This window comes from Phallusia mammillata, chromosome 7 (genome assembly GCF_965637545.1).
Source record: "Phallusia mammillata chromosome 7, kaPhaMamm4.hap1.1, whole genome shotgun sequence".
Classification (NCBI taxonomy): Eukaryota; Metazoa; Chordata; class Ascidiacea; order Phlebobranchia; family Ascidiidae; genus Phallusia; species Phallusia mammillata.
The window spans coordinates 7,892,924-7,910,739 of NC_137258.1; the positions used below are offsets into that span (position 1 = coordinate 7,892,924).

Sequence of the window (17,816 nt, forward strand, 5' to 3'; positions counted from 1 at the left end):
TTGCAATCATGCGGGTTTCAAATGAAAACAGGCAGACCCTCTTTCAGATAAAGCAAAAATGCCTTTGTGCGACATTATTATAACGTTCGACTGCTTTCAAGTTTCCAGGTTGGCTTACGGAAATCTGACGCCACTCTGTCGACTTGTTCAATTGCGCTGAATGATTCGTGCCACTTTGCTCTTTGCCTTTGTTGCAACACAAACCCGATTTTTCGGACACTTAAACCGGACCTGCGTGTTAATTCGCATAGGCTGGAGTTGAGACACTCGTTTTGCGAGATGCGAGATGCGTGTTGTACGAGGTGTTGGTGAAAACTTTAGGTCGTTGTTTGTAGTTGCATCAAACGAGAAACACGCTTTTACTTTATCGCAGTGAGTGGCAGCGTTTTTCCCCCTTTAATCGGCACAGATGCTTGACATAGACGCAGATTTTCGACGATTGACCGCATGTCGAGATTGTCGACATTAGGACGGCCGATAAAAGATTTGGATAGGGTTATTTGTCTCTGGCAAGCGTTGGTCAGTCATTAACTTGTTTTGAACAGCAAAAGTGACAGTACACTGAATCTGTGCACACTGATTTGACAAACCTTGCTTGAGTTGCGTTTTTCAACAACAGAACACATGGTAAGGGGAGGTGATGTTTGTCAATAGCGCACCTTAACCTAAAAAGCTGATTTCTTTTTTCACACAGCTTTCATTTCTATTTAAGCCAACTAAACCATAGGAAAAATTGTTTGTTTACCAGTTGCTTTATACGACCAAGACCTAGAGCAACTTTGATGTACTTGTGCAAGGAGTTTGTTAAGGAAAGATTAGTATAATAGGCAGTAGGCACCAGTGTACCTTAAGGGCATTTAAATAAAGCTGTGTGTTGGAATTTATACTGTTATAAATTATGTTTTTATTGTATTGATTGTATGTTGGCCATTTTAGCTGCCGATAATAGTCATTGCTCTTTAGTCGGATCTCACATAATTCTGCATTTTTTGCTGTTACCACACTGAAACAAAGTTGTACCCTACGATTTTTGGATGTTGTACAGTTGTACATATTGGTGTTAAGATTGTTTTTTTGCTCGAAGAGTTGCAACAGCACTTTTAAACCTTTTTGATTGTGGCTTTAATTCTTTGTCAAATAGTTAATTGATTGCTTGAATACCCCAAGTAGTGCGGATGTTGTTGGTAATTGGACACCACTTAATGCTAACAGTAAAATAGTTCATTTTTCTTACTTCATCAGTTTTTCAGATTGTAAACTATACACTAGTGCCGCTTGCTGGTTTAAAATATGTTTTTGGGCTTATTATGGCCGACCCGACACATAACTTTTCGTGAAATTTGATTGATCTGTGTAAAAAAATGCAGCTTGTGTTAAATAATCTGCCAACAATATATGTTTTAATCTACAGGTTTAGAAGGTTATGTGTAGTAATAAAAAGGCAATTTACATATCATAGGGTGTACAATTTTTGAATGTTTGTAAGATTCGGAATGGTTAAAGGGCATGGAAGAAATAAGATGCAGATGTCTTCTTGATTGTCCTGACTTAAAATTTAATTCTACATGCCTATTGAAACCAAACGGTAAGTAATTCATTTATTTTTCACTGCCTAAAAGTCATGGTAACCTAGCAACCACAACTTTAATTTGGTACTGGAAGATGATAATTCCTTTTTGATCACACCATCAAAATAGGCAATTAATTAGTTGTTTTTTTACTTTTTAGTTTACTTCTTGAACAAGGTATTTTATTGATTTTTAAGGGACCAGCTTGAGAGTGGTGTTTATGTAAACTTTGGGCTTTATTTTTTTCCATTTCTGTGCAATTGGTTGTAAAGTTGCCAGTTTTGTTTGTTTGCTCCAATATACTGCATCAAAGCAAATATGTTTCCACAGCAAAGTGTTACAAAAAACTTTTCATCAATGAAGATGGTGAAGAAGAACTACATGCTGGGTGTTTGCCTTCCCAAGCGAGTAAACTTGATCAGTGTAGTGTAAGTTTTTTTCTTTTACATGCTAAACAGCTTGTAATACAATAAATTCAATTGTATGTTGATTTTTAGAAATACACAGATCCTGATTTTACGCTGCAAACTGACTTAAAATGTTGCAACAATGGTTCGATGTGTAACGACCAACTTCATGTATCATTGCACAAGCCCACGGAAAACGAAGAAAATGGTTTGTCTTAAGTGATGCATACAATGTTTGCTCCATTCATGTGCATAAACTGTTTTCCTGTACACAGGTTACAACATCATTATTGCCATCATCACAATCATATTCTTCCTTTTGTTCAGCACAGTGGTGTTTTGGTATACAAGGAGGTAAGTACACTTCGTATTTCCCATCGCAAACCCAAGAAGCGCTCAAAGGGGGTCATTTGGTTCAGGCTAATGAAAAAGCTAGTTTCTCCATCCCAGCATAGTGCTGATAAGAAACCTGCGGTCCACCTTAGTTTGTTGTAACACTGATGTGACAAGACTGGCAGTTTGGGGTGGCTAAGCCGCTGCTAATGCCCCACACAAACGAGTCGTTTATCCCTATTTTCGCCATCAGAACAGTCTTATATTTCAACCAAACCCAGGTGCTGCGTGCAGGTGTGCGCACAATGGGCCTTATCACGGCACCTTGCTATTATGGGACGCGGTCTAAGGATCGTCGCTTGGGTAAATAGAAGCGGCGTCAATGCAGTTAGGTCCGATGGGACACTTGTGTCATGGATGCTTGGATCTGATAATACCTAGTCGCCTGTTTATTGTCGCAACAACGCGTTTCCTTTCCACCAATGTTCGAAACTGGCGCATTGTAGCAGCCACACACCTTGACAAACAGGATGACTTCGTCGCGTCAACTTAAGCCTCAATTTTGACATTCCGAAGGCTGGCCTTAATCCGTTGGAACTAAACCTTGGTACAATTAAACCGCATTATCGTGCGCACTGTGGGAGTTTTTGTGACATGTCTCACGAGCACCTGCTGAATACCGTACTTAGACGTAGGTGCGAAAAACAACACCTCGCCGGGCTTTGTTTCAGTTTGTCGACGGCGATCGTGTATCTGTTTTCCCGCGTTCTCGCGCCTTTGTGGCAATCCGACTCCTCCGCGATTTGAACGATTCCATTAGGCGTATCCCGATCTGCCTACGTTTATATGTCTTTTGTATGCCACAGGCTCTGCAGGCGCGAGGCCGAGAGACGACGCCAGATCGAGAACGAAAACAAAAATGCCAATCGCCCTGTGCTGCACGGGAGAAATGGGAAGCACAGGGGAGGTGGGGAAATGATGAACGATTGGTCGTCACTCGTGGATACTTCATCAGGGTCTGGGATGCCGTTGCTCACACAGCGAACCGTATCCAAGCAAATTGAAACAGTAAAAGAAATTGGAAGGGGGCGATACGGGACGGTATGTTGAATTAGGGCATGGTCAATTAGAAACCAGATTAAATTTCGCCAGGCAAAAGCGATATTAACTTGGGTGTTACCCAATGAGCACATATAGTACCACTTACCACATATAGTACCATTTACAACTCATGTTTAACATATTCGAAAATGATGTGTTGGGGACTCGACAAAATAAAAATAAAAAACTTGTGAAGGAAATGGTGCAAGTTAGTGAAAATTTAGATGAAATGGAAATTCGGAACGTTATTAAGTGTTAAGAACCACTATATTAGAAAAATACCTTGCAAATAGTTTTCTTTTTGCGAGTACGCATGTTGTAAATGAGTTTACCTAAATTACGGAAAGTTTTGTTTTCGACAAAGTTCGGTTTTTGAAAAAAAGATAAACCGTGTATATATAGTCCCATTTCTTCCAAAGATAACTCCCAACTCCCATTACGTAATTCGTACCACGCAATGCCATGTAACTCCTCTAATGTGAGCCCGTTGTGTATGGACAGGTGATGTTGGGCAAATGGAGGGAAGAAAAAGTCGCCTTGAAAATCTTTAACTCGACGGACGAGGACAGCTGGTTCAGGGAGACCGAAATTTATCAAACTGTTTTGCTTCGACATGAAAATATTCTTGGTGGGTGGTTGCTCTCATACATGCGACAAAGCACAGACAAATGTTGGCAACTATGTATATTGCTGGAAATAACACGCGCCTATTGTTTAATGATTTCATGTGAAAATTTCTAGAACTATATATTGATATTCGAAAAGTTCAAAACATAAAGAACCTAATACCGAATAACCTAAGCGCATTTACACATATTATACCAATTCCAGCAACAAAAATAACTTCAGTATTGTGAATAATAAGGCACAATACATGTTTCTAGTACACATGCGCGTAAACAAACAAGTGCAACTGATTGCGGCTGGTTTTAATCTTGTCGTCTCACAAACAAGCAAGTCAGCCAGCACGGCTCATGTATTTGCTTTTGCGTGCTTGATAAGTTTTTAACACTTGCGCTCTGCTGGAGGTACTTCGGAATGTGTTTGTTCTGAGGTCAGGATTTAATTTGGTCTCGAATGCGATTAATAAACTCGCAAATCCGTTTGAAAATAACGCAATCGTCGTGATCTAGAGTTCAGTTAACAAATAGACTTTTTATCTTTGGTTTTTGTCTTTCTTGAGCAACAAAGTTTATTTGATTTTTTATGACATTTTGCCTAAGGTTATTTTATATGGGGCCTAAACAGATGTTTAAAGTGCAAATTTTGTGTATTATTTTCCGATTTTATGTAGATTACGAAACACCGGTTGCATGCATATTTATGGTTGTTTATCATTTGATTGGAGACATAGGTTTTATGTACTGCAATATAATACTCCTACCTGGGACTGATAGTAGGGGCAATAAAAACCGCATTTTTCAGGATTCTTAATGTAGACATAGTTTGAGTAAAAATAGGAAATCCATATTAGAATGTTAGGCATATTAAGGGTTTTTGGAGAAAAAGTTACTATTTGGTAAAAAGGTGGACATCTGCTCTAAAGAAAATTTACATGCTTTACTAGTATATATCAACAAACACAATTTGCCTTAGTTAAAGTCAGTAACAGTTGGTTTTTTCAGGTTTTATTGCAGCCGATATTTCCGGTACGGGATCGTGGACGCAACTCTTCCTTATTACGGAGTACCACGAGAACGGATCACTCTTCGACTACCTCCAACGGAAAACCGTAAGCGTTTCCGAAGCCCTTAAGCTTGCCCACACCGCATGTTCAGGTAAGACATTTGTTTAGGCTTTGTTCTTTTGACATGAGAGATTACACCAAACTTGCGCTATATTCTGTACCGATATCCGCTTTTTCTCAAGTATGATAGATTTTAGTATTTTGTCGCCATTGTATTGATATCCCAAACTGTGTGCGGAAAAGATTTACACAGTTTCGGCGACATATGCGTTCCTGTAGAAAGCATCTCTCGTTATATGTAAGGTCTTGATGACAAAATATTCATTACAATGCCATTTAATCTTGCTTATTGCCGAAAACAGGCTCACTTCAAAATTGCAAATCAATCACCATTAACAGCACATTCTGCTATTACTAGCGTGCAAGTGTGCCACAAAAAACATATAGTTTCCCAGTAGAGATTCACAATTAAAAGTGTTCAGTGTAAGCTGGAAGCGGTAGGGAGAAATTCCCAACCTTACACTTTTGCAATATCCAAGCCGGGCGCAACAATTCATGATCCCAAGAATTTCAAAATCAGACCAAAACCTTCAAATGGTTTATTATAATGATTAATGCATAAATTATAACGCGGCTGGATTAACTTTGGTTTGCATGCACTCGACACTCGACAGTGACATTTAAAAGCAGTTGCTACCGTCTACAAATACGATTATTTTGAAGACCTGATAAATCGCAAACGGTCGCTTGGGTCTTCAAATCGCTCAGGGCAATCTTTTGATCCGGTAACGTTAATTAGTGCCAGTCTGAAGTTGAATCAAGTCCTCACTGGATTTGGAATGTGGTTTTGGCACACGGCTTGACAGTGTGGTAAAATAAACTCGTGGTTGAAGCGTTTGATTCGCTTGTCCCGCCGTTAGCATCGGAGGTGTGTTGTTTATTTATTCTCCATGCCGAAAGTAAACTTGTCCGTTGCTTTAGCCTGGACCACAGCGATGTCAAGTTCGTAAATAGCCATTCCTCGTTAACTGATAAACACTCTCCACGAAAAAGCCAAATTTGCCCAAGCCAAACTCGATGTGCCAAGTGATGTGTAAATATTGCAACACGACTTTTTTCATGCTATAGTGTAGTGATCCTTAAACTATGTGCGGCAAAATACTCGTTTTTGCTAAAAGCATCTTTCATTTTATGTTTTATTTCTGGATAACGACATGCAGGATTCCATGACAACGCTAGAACCTCGTTTTGAGCGTTTTGTCACCCAAATGTTGCACGATATCTCCCCTAAACCTACGTTTGTGTTTCGGTTGTTTACGGCTGCGCATTTGGTTTCTTAAACCAATTAGTATGAACAGTGTTGTGGGAAATGTTTGTTGTGGTCGAGTAATAACCAAGAGCCATGCTCGCAAAAATGCATGCTACAAAAAACGTATTTTCCGTCGCATTGTACGTTAACGAACCATACACTGGTTAAGTAAATCATGCGTGCAGCTTCAATGAACACAGCTGAAAGGCAAATCCCAGTTTGCTCGCCCACCGTGCCTCCATACCTCAAGGGAGACTTTTTTCGTCTTTCCGCTCACTGCATTACGCGAACGACTGACTGGTTCCTTGTTGTTTACGCCCCACATCGTTCACATAAAACGCGAACTTCGATCTAGGCGCCAGGGCACAAAAACCGAACGCCTTTCCGTCGAATAGGGCGACCGAATGCCTCCTGCGGTTCGCACTGCAGCTGCACCGCCTGCCGGGAAAATCAGATTTACAAATTGCATTAAGTGTGGTGTCGTTTGCACCAAATTGAAGTCAATGAAGTAAAATATCTTCGAATTTGCGAACCACCAGTTTGTTAAACTCACAAGTACCTGTGCAATGTTTCATGTCGAACAACGTCGCACACCTTTGCAAATTAGTTTGACCTTTACACCGACTGCAGTGTACATGGTGTTTTGCGTTATGCAATTAGTATAAAATTATAAATTGCTTATGCCGCAAGGTTAGCAACACTTTGACTGGGAATGTGGAAAAATTGAGACTGCAACTGCTCACACCTGACATATAGTTTTGTTTTGTACGTCGTTAAAATCTCTTAGCGAATAGTGTAATTTGAACTTTTGATAAACCGCAATGACTTTAAGCCTCTAATTTTCGCATCTAGTTTTTATATTAAATCCACGCTGATGGTTATCTAATCCGGATTGTCGTTTGTGAACAGGTCTGGCGCACCTGCACATGGAGATTACCGGTACGAAAGGCAAACCAGCGATCGCCCACCGCGACATCAAGTCCAAAAACATATTGGTGAAGCAAGATGGCCAGTGCTGTATCGCTGATATGGGCCTGGCTGTACTATATTCAAGGTAGCTACATGACCCTTAGCAGTAATCCAGCCTTAAGCTTTTAGTGCTTAAAGGGAATAGTGAGTTGCCTTAATCCACACTGATATTCTGTTACGCAGCTTTAAACGTAAAATACGATAAGGCTATTAGGTTTTTGTAGCCTATACTCCTATGAGGATTTGCTGCCCACCCAAAGAATGCGGTCCCTAATGCCTAATATCACATTACTGTTTACAGCGGTATTATAGCAGCGTCTGTTACAAAATAACGTTTATTTAATCTAATGGGTTAATGGCGTTGGTTAAAGAAATAAGCCAGTGGAGATTTTTTATTACGGTTGTTGGGTTGAAAAAACAAGTAGTTGATCAGAATATTGACTTCGACAGTAACCAGTCCCAAACTTTTAGTGTTCATCGCATAGTTAATAAATTTTAAAGCATACCACCCGTGCTAAGAAAAAATATGTTGCTTAAATCGCCGTCGGACGGTTTTAAAGATAGTAAGCAAACAAATGCTTCCGAAGATATGCCAGCAATAAATACAAAAAATCGGTCGTAAAAAAACAATACGCTCACATCTAAGCTTCTATCTTCACCGTTGGATCCCCTCTTGCCAGCGAAGACAAAACGCTCGCGCAATAGATACGCGCTCGGTCAACACGCGACGTCACTTGTAACCTTTTGTGTGCAGAGCCGTGGACAAAGTAGATGTAGGCACCTACGATCGGTCTCGACGGCAAGGCACGATACGGTATATGGCGCCTGAAGTCCTCGCCCAACGCTACCATTTCGACTCGTTTGAAGCCTACACCGCATCCGATGTCTACTCCTTTGCACTGGTTATGTGGGAGATTCTTAATCGCACTGACGTTGGCAATGGTATGTGGCTGTGAATAATAAAGGGAACACCAGAGTCAGAGACTAAAGTTAAAAAGTACCTTGGCCGTTATGTTTTTGTTATAAAGATGCAAATATTGCTGAAAAAATAGAGTAAACCATCGGCATTTTTAAGCCCCAGTTTGTAGTAATTGGTAAACACAAGCTAATGAATTTAAACACAGTTTTTAAAGCGTCTGATTTGCTGACCAACTTCATAAGCGTGTGTCACTAATTTTTGAAACTATATGGTGTAAAATATTATATTTGGGTAAACGGATCGATTTCATCAACTTCAGGGAAGTTTTTAAAAGAGCACAGTTTTACTGTTTAGTCCTGATTTCACAAATTCCTTCTTAAACTATTAAAAGATTAACTTGTCTGCCATGTGGCATAATGTGACCATAACTGAAATTATCAAAACACTGCATAATGGTTGTTTTGCAATTAAAATGCACCTGGTTTACCAAATCTGCCGATTGAACGAAATAGTTTTGACATGGCTTACGATACTTGTTGCATTGCAACGTTAAAGTTTTTGTAACCGCATTCATTTACCACATTTGCAGGATTGGTCGAAAATTATCACGTGCCCTATTATGACATGGTTGGCGCCGATCCGGACTTCGACGAGATGCGGAAGGTTGTGGTTGCGGGAAATGTGCGACCGGAAATTATGAAGCATTGGGTCGAACACCCGGTGAGCTACTTTTGTGCACAAAAACTAAAAACTGCATTGAAAACAAATCTGGTTTCTTGAAAGAATCACAAAATGGGATTAACTGTTTTGTGGGATTGTATGTACTCCACCTCGAACGCAATGCGATTTCGGTGCACAGATGAACATTGTGTGCGTCAAGATCTTCATTAAACCACTACACACAGGGGTCGATTATTGGGTATCTTTGTCTTGTAATATGTTTTAGAGGGGTTAGAAAGAGAGATTTAGGGTATTTTCAGAATGATTTAATTGTGTACTGATACGTTAAGAAGCTGATTGGCTTTTTAGGCATCCTAAATATAACAATTGCTTGTCCTGCTGTTTAGGTGCTCTCAGTTTTTGTCACCACCATGCGGGAATGCTGGTCGTCGCGACCCGAGTCACGTCTCGCTATGCTGCGCGTCCGCAAAACCCTTCGTCACATCGTGAACGGATTTCAAAAACCCGAAGAGAGCAGCAACTCGGCCTCTGACTCCAGCGGCTCTGACCGAAAGCCTTCTGAATCGTCTAGCAGCGAGCCTTTAACCAGCACAACCGATCCCGTTGAAGGGCGCCCGCCCAACGCAGAACCTATACATCAAACCTTGATATGCTGACTTATGGCCCTTGGCAGCTTTGCAAGGGCATGGAAATTAAACTTTTATAATGTACAGGTGATTATGTCTTCCTGCCGAACGAAGGCGATGTATTTTCCTACGTTCAAGATTGTGCGCGAGTGTTGTTTGACGTGTGTGTGTGCGTTTCTTATACTCTTATACTTTCGTTTTTCGCTTCTCTATTTTTCTTGTGCTACCCACAAGGGTACAACCATTTCGCTGCTTGACTTATTCACGTCGTTTACAACTCCACAAGGTGCCCCACAGGCGTATTTTTGCATACATTCCCCATATAAACGCATTTCATCACCCAAAATCCAAAATATTTAAAGTGTTCTGTTCCACTCACCATTACAGGTCACCCCCTAAATTTACTAAATGGTACACGTCTGTACAATGTATATGGCAACGGTGCTAAATGATTCGCAGGAATATCGCCACAGTGACTGCCTACGCCCTGAACTATGTTAATTGCCTTGCAGTTAAAACAAGTTTTCTGATCTTGACCTCCTTTAGCGTTTTTACGGTTTTTATTCGCAATTGTTTTTTAATAAATATTTTGCGCAAAATGGCTTCGCTCAGTGTATAGTGTATACATGACAGGCAATTAACTGTTTCATTTAGATTAAAGCCCGTGCCGCTATCCATAGGCTTGCGGCAGTTTTATCCACCGCAAAAATGCTTTTGCAGATTAGACTATATGTGGAAATTCATATGCAATGGATGTAAAGTTCTATGTGTTGTTTGTTGCGGTAACATTTGTATTCCTAAACAAAGACTTTAAATATTAAAACACTCGTTCTTATTATGGGTCCCCTTCCCTGAAGCGGATTTGTTCCCACGTTTTGGTCAAGAAAGAATGGTTCAAACTTTTTCAAATTTGCACACATTACAGATATTGGTCTAAAGATGGTCCATGTGAATTTTGACCCCGTTTGATCTCTCGGTTCACCCACAGGCCCCCGAAACGTAAAATTTTTAACGCTGGTTTGTAATGCTCGTTTGGTCAAGAAAAAGTGCTTCAAATTTATTGAAATTTGGACATATGTTAGTTATTAATCCAAACTTGATCCTCCAGAAGTTTAACCCCGAATCACCCAGCGATTAACCCACAGGCCCCCGAAACGTAAAATTTTTAACGCTGGTTTTTATCGCTCGTGTGGTAAAGAAGGAGTGCTTCAAATTTATTCAAATTTGGACATATGTTAGTTATCAATCTGAACTTGATCCTCTAGACGTTTGACCCCGAATTACCCAGCGGTTCACCCACAGGCCCCCGAAACGTAAATGTGTCTAACGCTCGTTTGGTCAAGAAAGACACTGTAGGCAGAAGTACCAAGAGAGTAACTCACTGGTTTACGATAGCGGGAGGGCTCAGCTTGACGTCGGACAGACGTTTTACGAGATGTCGTTTCAGTGATTAGAAATCAGCTGTTTTGCACAGCAATGCTATGTCGTTTTATTAAGTTATCACTCACATTTTTGGTTTTGGCGAAGGTTTTACACCTATGACGTGATTTAAACCTAATAACCGTGCTTCGGTTTTGTATATGTCAAGCAAAACTTTGTTAATCAAAGTAAACATGAAAAAATGAACTTGACTTTTTTGCAAAATAAATGTTTTTTTAAATGCTCGTTGTCAGGTTGGCCGCCGCATGATCACGGGTTACTTAAGGTCAACTATAGGTATTACAAACACTGTTCAGAACTTTCCTTTCGTCATAAGGTAGCGTTTTTTTTTACAATCAATTTAGGAGTCAATGCTCAAGACATGTAAAAATTAGGCTTAACGGTATTGTTGAACACTCAGGACGGCGTGCTATTGAAAACGGTGTCAAAACGTCAAACAGTCGTTTGGCGTGTGCACCCTGAGAGGTTACTACAGGTCAATGGTACTTGTTTTGCGAAACAAAGTTAAATGAAAAACAATTTGTTATGTATACACTTGTAGCAAATTGCTTTTTAATTTAAAGTGTCTGTAACACAACTGTTACAGCTTTCTAAAAAAATTGTGTTCAAAACCCGACCTTGGACGACAATATCTGGGTCAAAGCAAGAGATTAAATTAAAGTATTTGTTCTGTTTTTTTTTAATGTTTTTGTAATAAAATGACAATAATAATGCAAAAAGGATACGAGCAATTTTTTTTATTGTTGGGTTAATGCTTTCTAAAAATTTGTCCTTCTAAAAGAATCTAAAAATCATCGCAACATTTGTTTACTGTCAATCCGCACAAACACGCGTGTGGGGACCCATTTGTTTTTGTGTACAAAAACAATCATACGTGTAGATCAAATGATGTGTATAGTAAATTGGCAAATATCATATAGAATATATAAAATGGAAGTATATCAGAAAGCCACTCTTCTAGTTCTTTAAGACAAGAGTGGCGACACACAAGCCAGGAAACACTTCGAATGTCTGACTGCCGATTTGGATTTTACAAACTAACTGGTTACAAGGTGAAGTCAACTGGTATTAATCGCTTTGGTGAAGGTTAATGTTAATAAATTACTATAGGTTGTAGATTACAATGGCGGCTTTCAACACCTTATTTATTGTTGTAGGTTGATTAGATAAATATTTTCTTGGCTTGGTAATTGGTTTAGGTCAGGGGTGGGCAACCTGCGGCCCGCGGGCCACATGCGGCCCTTGATTTTAGGTTGTGCGGCCCGCAGATACACTTGGATTTCAAATGTACTGGCAAACGAGTCAATTATTAAATCACCTTGTGTCATATAAAGGTGCGGCCCGCGATCTAATTATTGCAATTGTATTTGGCCCCACAGTGACAAAGGTTGCCCACCCCTAAACTTTAGGTGAATGCAAAAAAACATACTAGTTACCCAAACGTTTGAAGGATGCCCAAATACTTTTTGACTTTTTCCAGGGATTGATTAATTAAATTTCGTTTTGCATGCTAATTTTATGTGTAGTATAAAAAAATGTATTTTTCACTGGCAATAAAGTAAAAAATGTAAAAAGTTTTTAAATCAACGTATTCTTGTTTCTCATACCAGTCTTCTATCCCATGTTCATTCATGCATGAAATACGAATTTGTTTCTATGTTGCTGTGGTTATAAACATTCCTTGAATTGCAATTTAAAATCTTCTAATTTATATGATACGCAAATGTAAAATACGCTTCAAAAGAGAGGTTTGATTAACCAGGTTAAAAAAAATTAATTAGATACCGTAACAGTTTTTGACAGACAATTAAAGTTTTTAAACCACTGTGTTTTCAGGTGTTTCAAGTTTTTTGGTATTTTATTCAAAACAAAGAGTGAAATTTAAGGTGAAAAAATGGATTTTGGTGAGGATGATTATGGAGAGGAAAATATGCCAATTGGTCACCGAGTTTCATGCCAATATTGTAGAAGAAAATTTGCCCCCGAAAGTGTAGCAAGACATTCCAAAATATGTGAAAAAACACATGTCAAAAGACCAGTTTTTAATTCCAGCAAACAAAGAGATGTCACTTGTACACCGGGTGTACAAATAAAACCAAGCAAATCACAGCCTGCTAAGAAAACTCAAAGGAACGCTTTGCCTGCTCAGGGAAATAAACAATCCTGGAAGCAAAAGCACGAGGACTTTATTAACACTATTAGGACTGCTAGGGAAGCCACAGCCGCTATAAAAGAAGGCAGGAAACCTCCACCACATGTTGCATCTGCGCCAAACCCAGACTATGTCCAATGTCCTCATTGCAGCAGAAGGTTTAATAACTCAGCAGCTGAGAGGCACATAGTATTCTGCGCAGAACAAGCAAAGCGTCTGACCAACAAGAAATCTTCTCCTGTTGGTGCTTCAACTCAGGCAGCAGCCAGAGCAGCTGCAAGAGTTAAGTACAAACCTCCTTCCTTAAAGCCTTCAACTGGTCCACGCAGATCTGATGGAGTTGAGTCTCGATCAGCACCTGCCAGGGTGACTAGAGCAAGAATGGAACAGAGTCCCAATAAATATAAGTTTACTGGAAAGTATGACAGCAACCAGTACTCATCCCCATCATTTGCAAATGGCTTTGGTAAGCCACCTTCTGGTACAGGTTCTAGCAAAAAAACTCATCGTGATTGGGATGCAAGTATAGAACCTTCATCGTACAAGCCAGCTGCCAGAAGCAAAACTGGACTTAAACCAGCTAATGGGAGTGTATCAGAGGATGACCTTTATTTAAAAAGAAATTCACCACAACCAAAGACAAACAAACCATTGGTAAGAAAAGTTGCTGGTAAAGGTGACATGCGCCTAACTGCTCAAGGTGCCCAATCAAGGCACATGCGTCCTCGCCATGAATGGTCCTCAGATAGTATCCATTCAGATTCAGACAGTGACAATGGTGGTTACTCAACCAAGGCATACAGAGAGCTAAACAGGAATTTACAGTCACCTCATAGCAGTTCAAAAAGGTATCAGCCTGGTTCAAAGACCAGCAAGATCACTGTACATCAACCAAAAGACTTTCCTACCTACACCCGTAGATCTCCTACCACAAGGTCACCTGTTACAAATGGTGATGTGTATGATTGGCTACCTTCCTCACAGAACAATGCATATGGTGGTAGTAACACCCCATCTCCTTCACAATCATCAAGATTTTGTCATGAGTGTGGTGCCAGATACCCTATTGCCAATGCAAAGTTTTGCTGTGAATGTGGTATTCGGCGTATTATGGTGACTTGAAGTTGTTGTTAGATTAAGGGGAGTTTTTTCAAATAATTTGAAACATATTTTTAAAATATATTTATAGTTATTTAAATACATGTTTATGTTTCAGTTAATTGTTAACATGTTGCAACTGTAATGTATTTTTATTCTGTACTTAATACAGGTTTAGTACTTGTTGCTGTAAATGTATGTCCAATAATATTTGAATGTAATATTCAGGTTTATTTTGGTGCTGTCCCATTCTTTTTCTGGTCCATTAAACTCAACAATTGCAATGACTTAAACATGTTCTCCATCCAAAAGTATGGTGTATTGGTTGCTGCTAATGTTGAATGTAATATTTCAAATACAATGTACAAACTAAACAGGCCTGTAGTTTTCAACTTTGGTGTCATATATTTTGTATTGATGTACTGTTTTGTATCTTTATTAATGTAAAACATATCTATGTGTAGATCTACTTCAAATAAACACTTCTTAGTTCAGTACTGTTTCACGTTGCCAAAATTGTAATTTGCTGTAAAATCACTGTTTTTGTTTAAAAAACACATTGTTCCATATAAATATGTGTGCTCTTTTTTAGGGGTGAAAAATGACATTAAGCTTTTTAGCTGACTGTGCCTACTACAATGAAAAGTATTCTGTATCACAATAAACATGCCAGCTGAACAATGAATTTTGATAAACCATTAAATCATGATGACTCTGTTTCCAAGAAGGTGGAACGAATACCAGGGCATTTTCATCCTGTTGCATTAGCAAACCTACATACTGTCGACTTAAGTCAGATTCAAGTAGTCAATGCAATACAAATCCCACAAACTTCACTTGTCACATATTCAGGTGTATCTCAACCCAGTGCTCTTCTAACAGGCTCTGAAAAGGTAAATAATGTAAAACTTATTGTTTTTGTTTGAGATAATAAATAAGAATATTTTTCAGGTCATACTTAATCAATCTTTATCTCACATTGTACCCACTGCCAATTTGCCAGCCCAAAAATCAATATCAGTTCAATGCAATCTTCCTTGTGACAATGGTTTGTGATTTGTAATGTTGTTAAAAGATGTTAAACCAAAACTGATTTTTGACCAGTTTTTGTTTTGTTCAGAAGAGCAATTGCTCAGTTCTGAATTGTTGGGACACCTAAACAAGCTCAGGGTAAGCATTCATCCAATCCATTTTGAAATTATCTCTGCAAAAAACACACACACAAGTAAAATGCTCTATTTTTAGCGCTGTGGTCAATTATGTGATTTTACGCTGCGAATTGGTTCAAAATCATGGACAGCTCATGCATGTATTGCATCAGCCATTCCAAAACTGCTACCTTACATGCAAAATGTAAAACAATTTAATCAGTAAGTTTGTTTTCCAGCATTTTTACAATTAAATGTGTAAATATAGATAAACATTTTTTTCAGGCATGTCTTGCAACTAAACCTACCTTCTTGCTTTACCAATGATGCAATGGAATTCTGTTTGGACTATTTGTATGGTGAAGCTTTACCTTTTGATAAAAACTTTGTCAATAATGTGTACAGACTTGCAATGTACTTACAGGTAAAACAATCATGCTTGAAACCTTTCATAACAAATTGAAATTCGTTTGTCAATGCCACAATTAAATTGTTTGTTTTTTTGTAGTATACCAATCTTGTGAGAAGGTGCAATGTGTTCGCAAAGCAAAATGGCATTGTCTTCAATCAATATCCCACCGACAAATCCCTGCCACCTCCTACATTTGTGACAGCACCAGAAAGGTCGTAAAAATGCTCATCTGAACTCCAAATTTAAATGAGTCCTTGATTCTGTACCAAGTAATTGTCAAACGTTAAAGATATCCAGTGATTTGACATTACATTTTATATCCAGTATTTTTCTTTTTTGCACGTTTATTCAGTATTTATTATACTACATACAAATGTAACTATTTGACCTAAACGCAATATGTGATGTAAAACTGGTTAAATTGGGCCTATCCCTGGCCAAACCCTCTTCAGGGCTGGGTTGTAAAGTAAGTGCTCATTAACCTGTTTTTCTGGTGTCACTACAACAAAGGGGTGCAACCTAACGCAAGTGTTTGCTCAACTCTACAATACGGATTTGCTATGTACTATCTAGTCACATTGTGGAATTTTTTAATAACTGTATGAATTTTGCAGTGCTCCCAAATTACAACACAGCTGCCAAAAAGCCAATCCAAAGCAACACCAATTGGCTCAAAAAGGCCACGATTTTAAAGCACAAGAACCAGTAAATGTTGTAGAATCCATACCTGAAAAAGTCCATCCAAACTCTAAGCAAAAGCAGAGAAAAGCTCAATACCAGTGTGACGGCTGTGGTAGAGCTTTTCGATGGCCGCATTTGCTTAGGAGACACTTTGCTACTGTACATTTGAAGTTAAAACCGCACAAATGCGAGAAGTGTGGTCGCTGTTTCAATCGTAGTGAAGAGCTAAAGCAACATGCCGCATCGCACACTGGTGTTAAAAACTACACTTGCAGGTTTTGCTCCAAGAAATTTCGTCACAAAGCCAGTTTGTTTGTTCACCAAAAAACCCATACAGGTATACTTTTACGAACCACGATGTATGTTACATGGTAAGCAAATTTCACAGTGGTTACTTTGCACAGTAAGTTCAATGTGCAGTCTTCGTGTTAGCCAAAGAGCGATGTGTTTATGTTCCTTTGTAGAAATTAAAATGTGTTGTCGACATTCAAACATATGGATTGTGCCATTTGCTGTGTTTTCATTTGATAATCTGTTTTGAAGTTACTTTTTAAGTGTTCGTATGAACAATGCGGTTACTTTTCGCAGATGGGCAACGATACGTGTGTGACGTATGTGGGTACGCAAGTCATACCGCAAACGTTCTCAGGATTCACCAGCAGACACATAACAAGACTCTTCCACATAAATGCAATTTTTGCACCAAGAGATTCAAGGCAAGTGCAAAATAGTGGAAATGGGAAAACAAATTATGTTGTTTGGTCGGAAATTTCACGTATGCTTGGTGTTCAACGTATAATGTCGTATGGTTATCGATTATAAAGCTATTTTTGAACAATCAGGTAAAATGGGCCGTTTTTAATTACCTTCATTTGAACAAACAAATAACTCGCACTGAAAGTGTCTCGTAAGGTTCTAACATTGAACATCTAACATAACAATCGATTTAACATATTCTTTGCTAACTATCGCATTGGGACGAAAATTGTTAGTGATTCTCCTATTTCAATTACTGCTGTTTTTGACACATTTAGACGCCACAGTATCTTCGAAGACACGAAAAGATGCATTCTAAAGTTACAAGCAATCCCATCGAGTCTCCAATCACGTGACAAAGAGTGAAGCAGATTGATTTTAATTTTGAAGCTGATTCAAGAACTCTTTTAAATTAGATTTGAAAGATCCGAGTTTCTTACCTGTACTTGTGAACTGCTAATACGATATGCATGTGGAACGTCTCCTACAAAAAATAATAATGCGTCATAAACTGTGGATGTTATTTGCA

General features: G+C 38.9%; 3 protein-coding genes across 4 annotated transcripts; all 3 read left to right on the plus strand.

Moving 5' to 3' along the window:
* The first annotated feature begins 1,392 nt into the window (after window positions 1-1,392).
* LOC145237978 (bone morphogenetic protein receptor type-1B-like) lies at window positions 1,393-10,203 on the plus strand. Its single transcript, XM_080100994.1, has 11 exons — window positions 1,393-1,585; window positions 1,899-1,996; window positions 2,066-2,183; window positions 2,251-2,329; window positions 3,175-3,409; window positions 3,911-4,037; window positions 5,035-5,187; window positions 7,315-7,459; window positions 8,129-8,316; window positions 8,883-9,013; window positions 9,361-10,203. The coding sequence occupies exons 1-11, from the start codon at window positions 1,507-1,509 to the stop codon at window positions 9,628-9,630; spliced, it is 1,623 nt and encodes a 540-aa protein (XP_079957120.1). The 5' UTR covers window positions 1,393-1,506; the 3' UTR covers window positions 9,631-10,203.
* A 2,652-nt stretch (window positions 10,204-12,855) lies between these two features.
* Window positions 12,856-14,882, plus strand: LOC145238262 (uncharacterized). Its single transcript, XM_080101377.1, has one exon. It carries the CDS (start codon window positions 12,935-12,937, stop codon window positions 14,312-14,314), a length of 1,380 nt encoding a protein of 459 aa, XP_079957503.1. The 5' UTR covers window positions 12,856-12,934; the 3' UTR covers window positions 14,315-14,882.
* On the plus strand, window positions 14,870-17,803 carry LOC145238263 (uncharacterized). 2 transcript variants are annotated; one of them, XM_080101379.1, is made up of 9 exons: window positions 14,870-15,183; window positions 15,242-15,338; window positions 15,414-15,460; window positions 15,536-15,660; window positions 15,724-15,862; window positions 15,947-16,062; window positions 16,465-16,868; window positions 17,120-17,247; window positions 17,566-17,803. In XM_080101379.1, exons 1-9 carry the CDS (start codon window positions 14,971-14,973, stop codon window positions 17,641-17,643), a joined length of 1,347 nt encoding a protein of 448 aa, XP_079957505.1. In that variant the 5' UTR covers window positions 14,870-14,970; the 3' UTR covers window positions 17,644-17,803. The 2 variants fall into 2 exon arrangements, with proteins under 2 accessions (XP_079957505.1, XP_079957504.1); XM_080101378.1 differs by having other exon boundaries at window positions 14,871-15,183; window positions 15,411-15,460.
* Window positions 17,804-17,816: the final 13 nt, after the last annotated feature.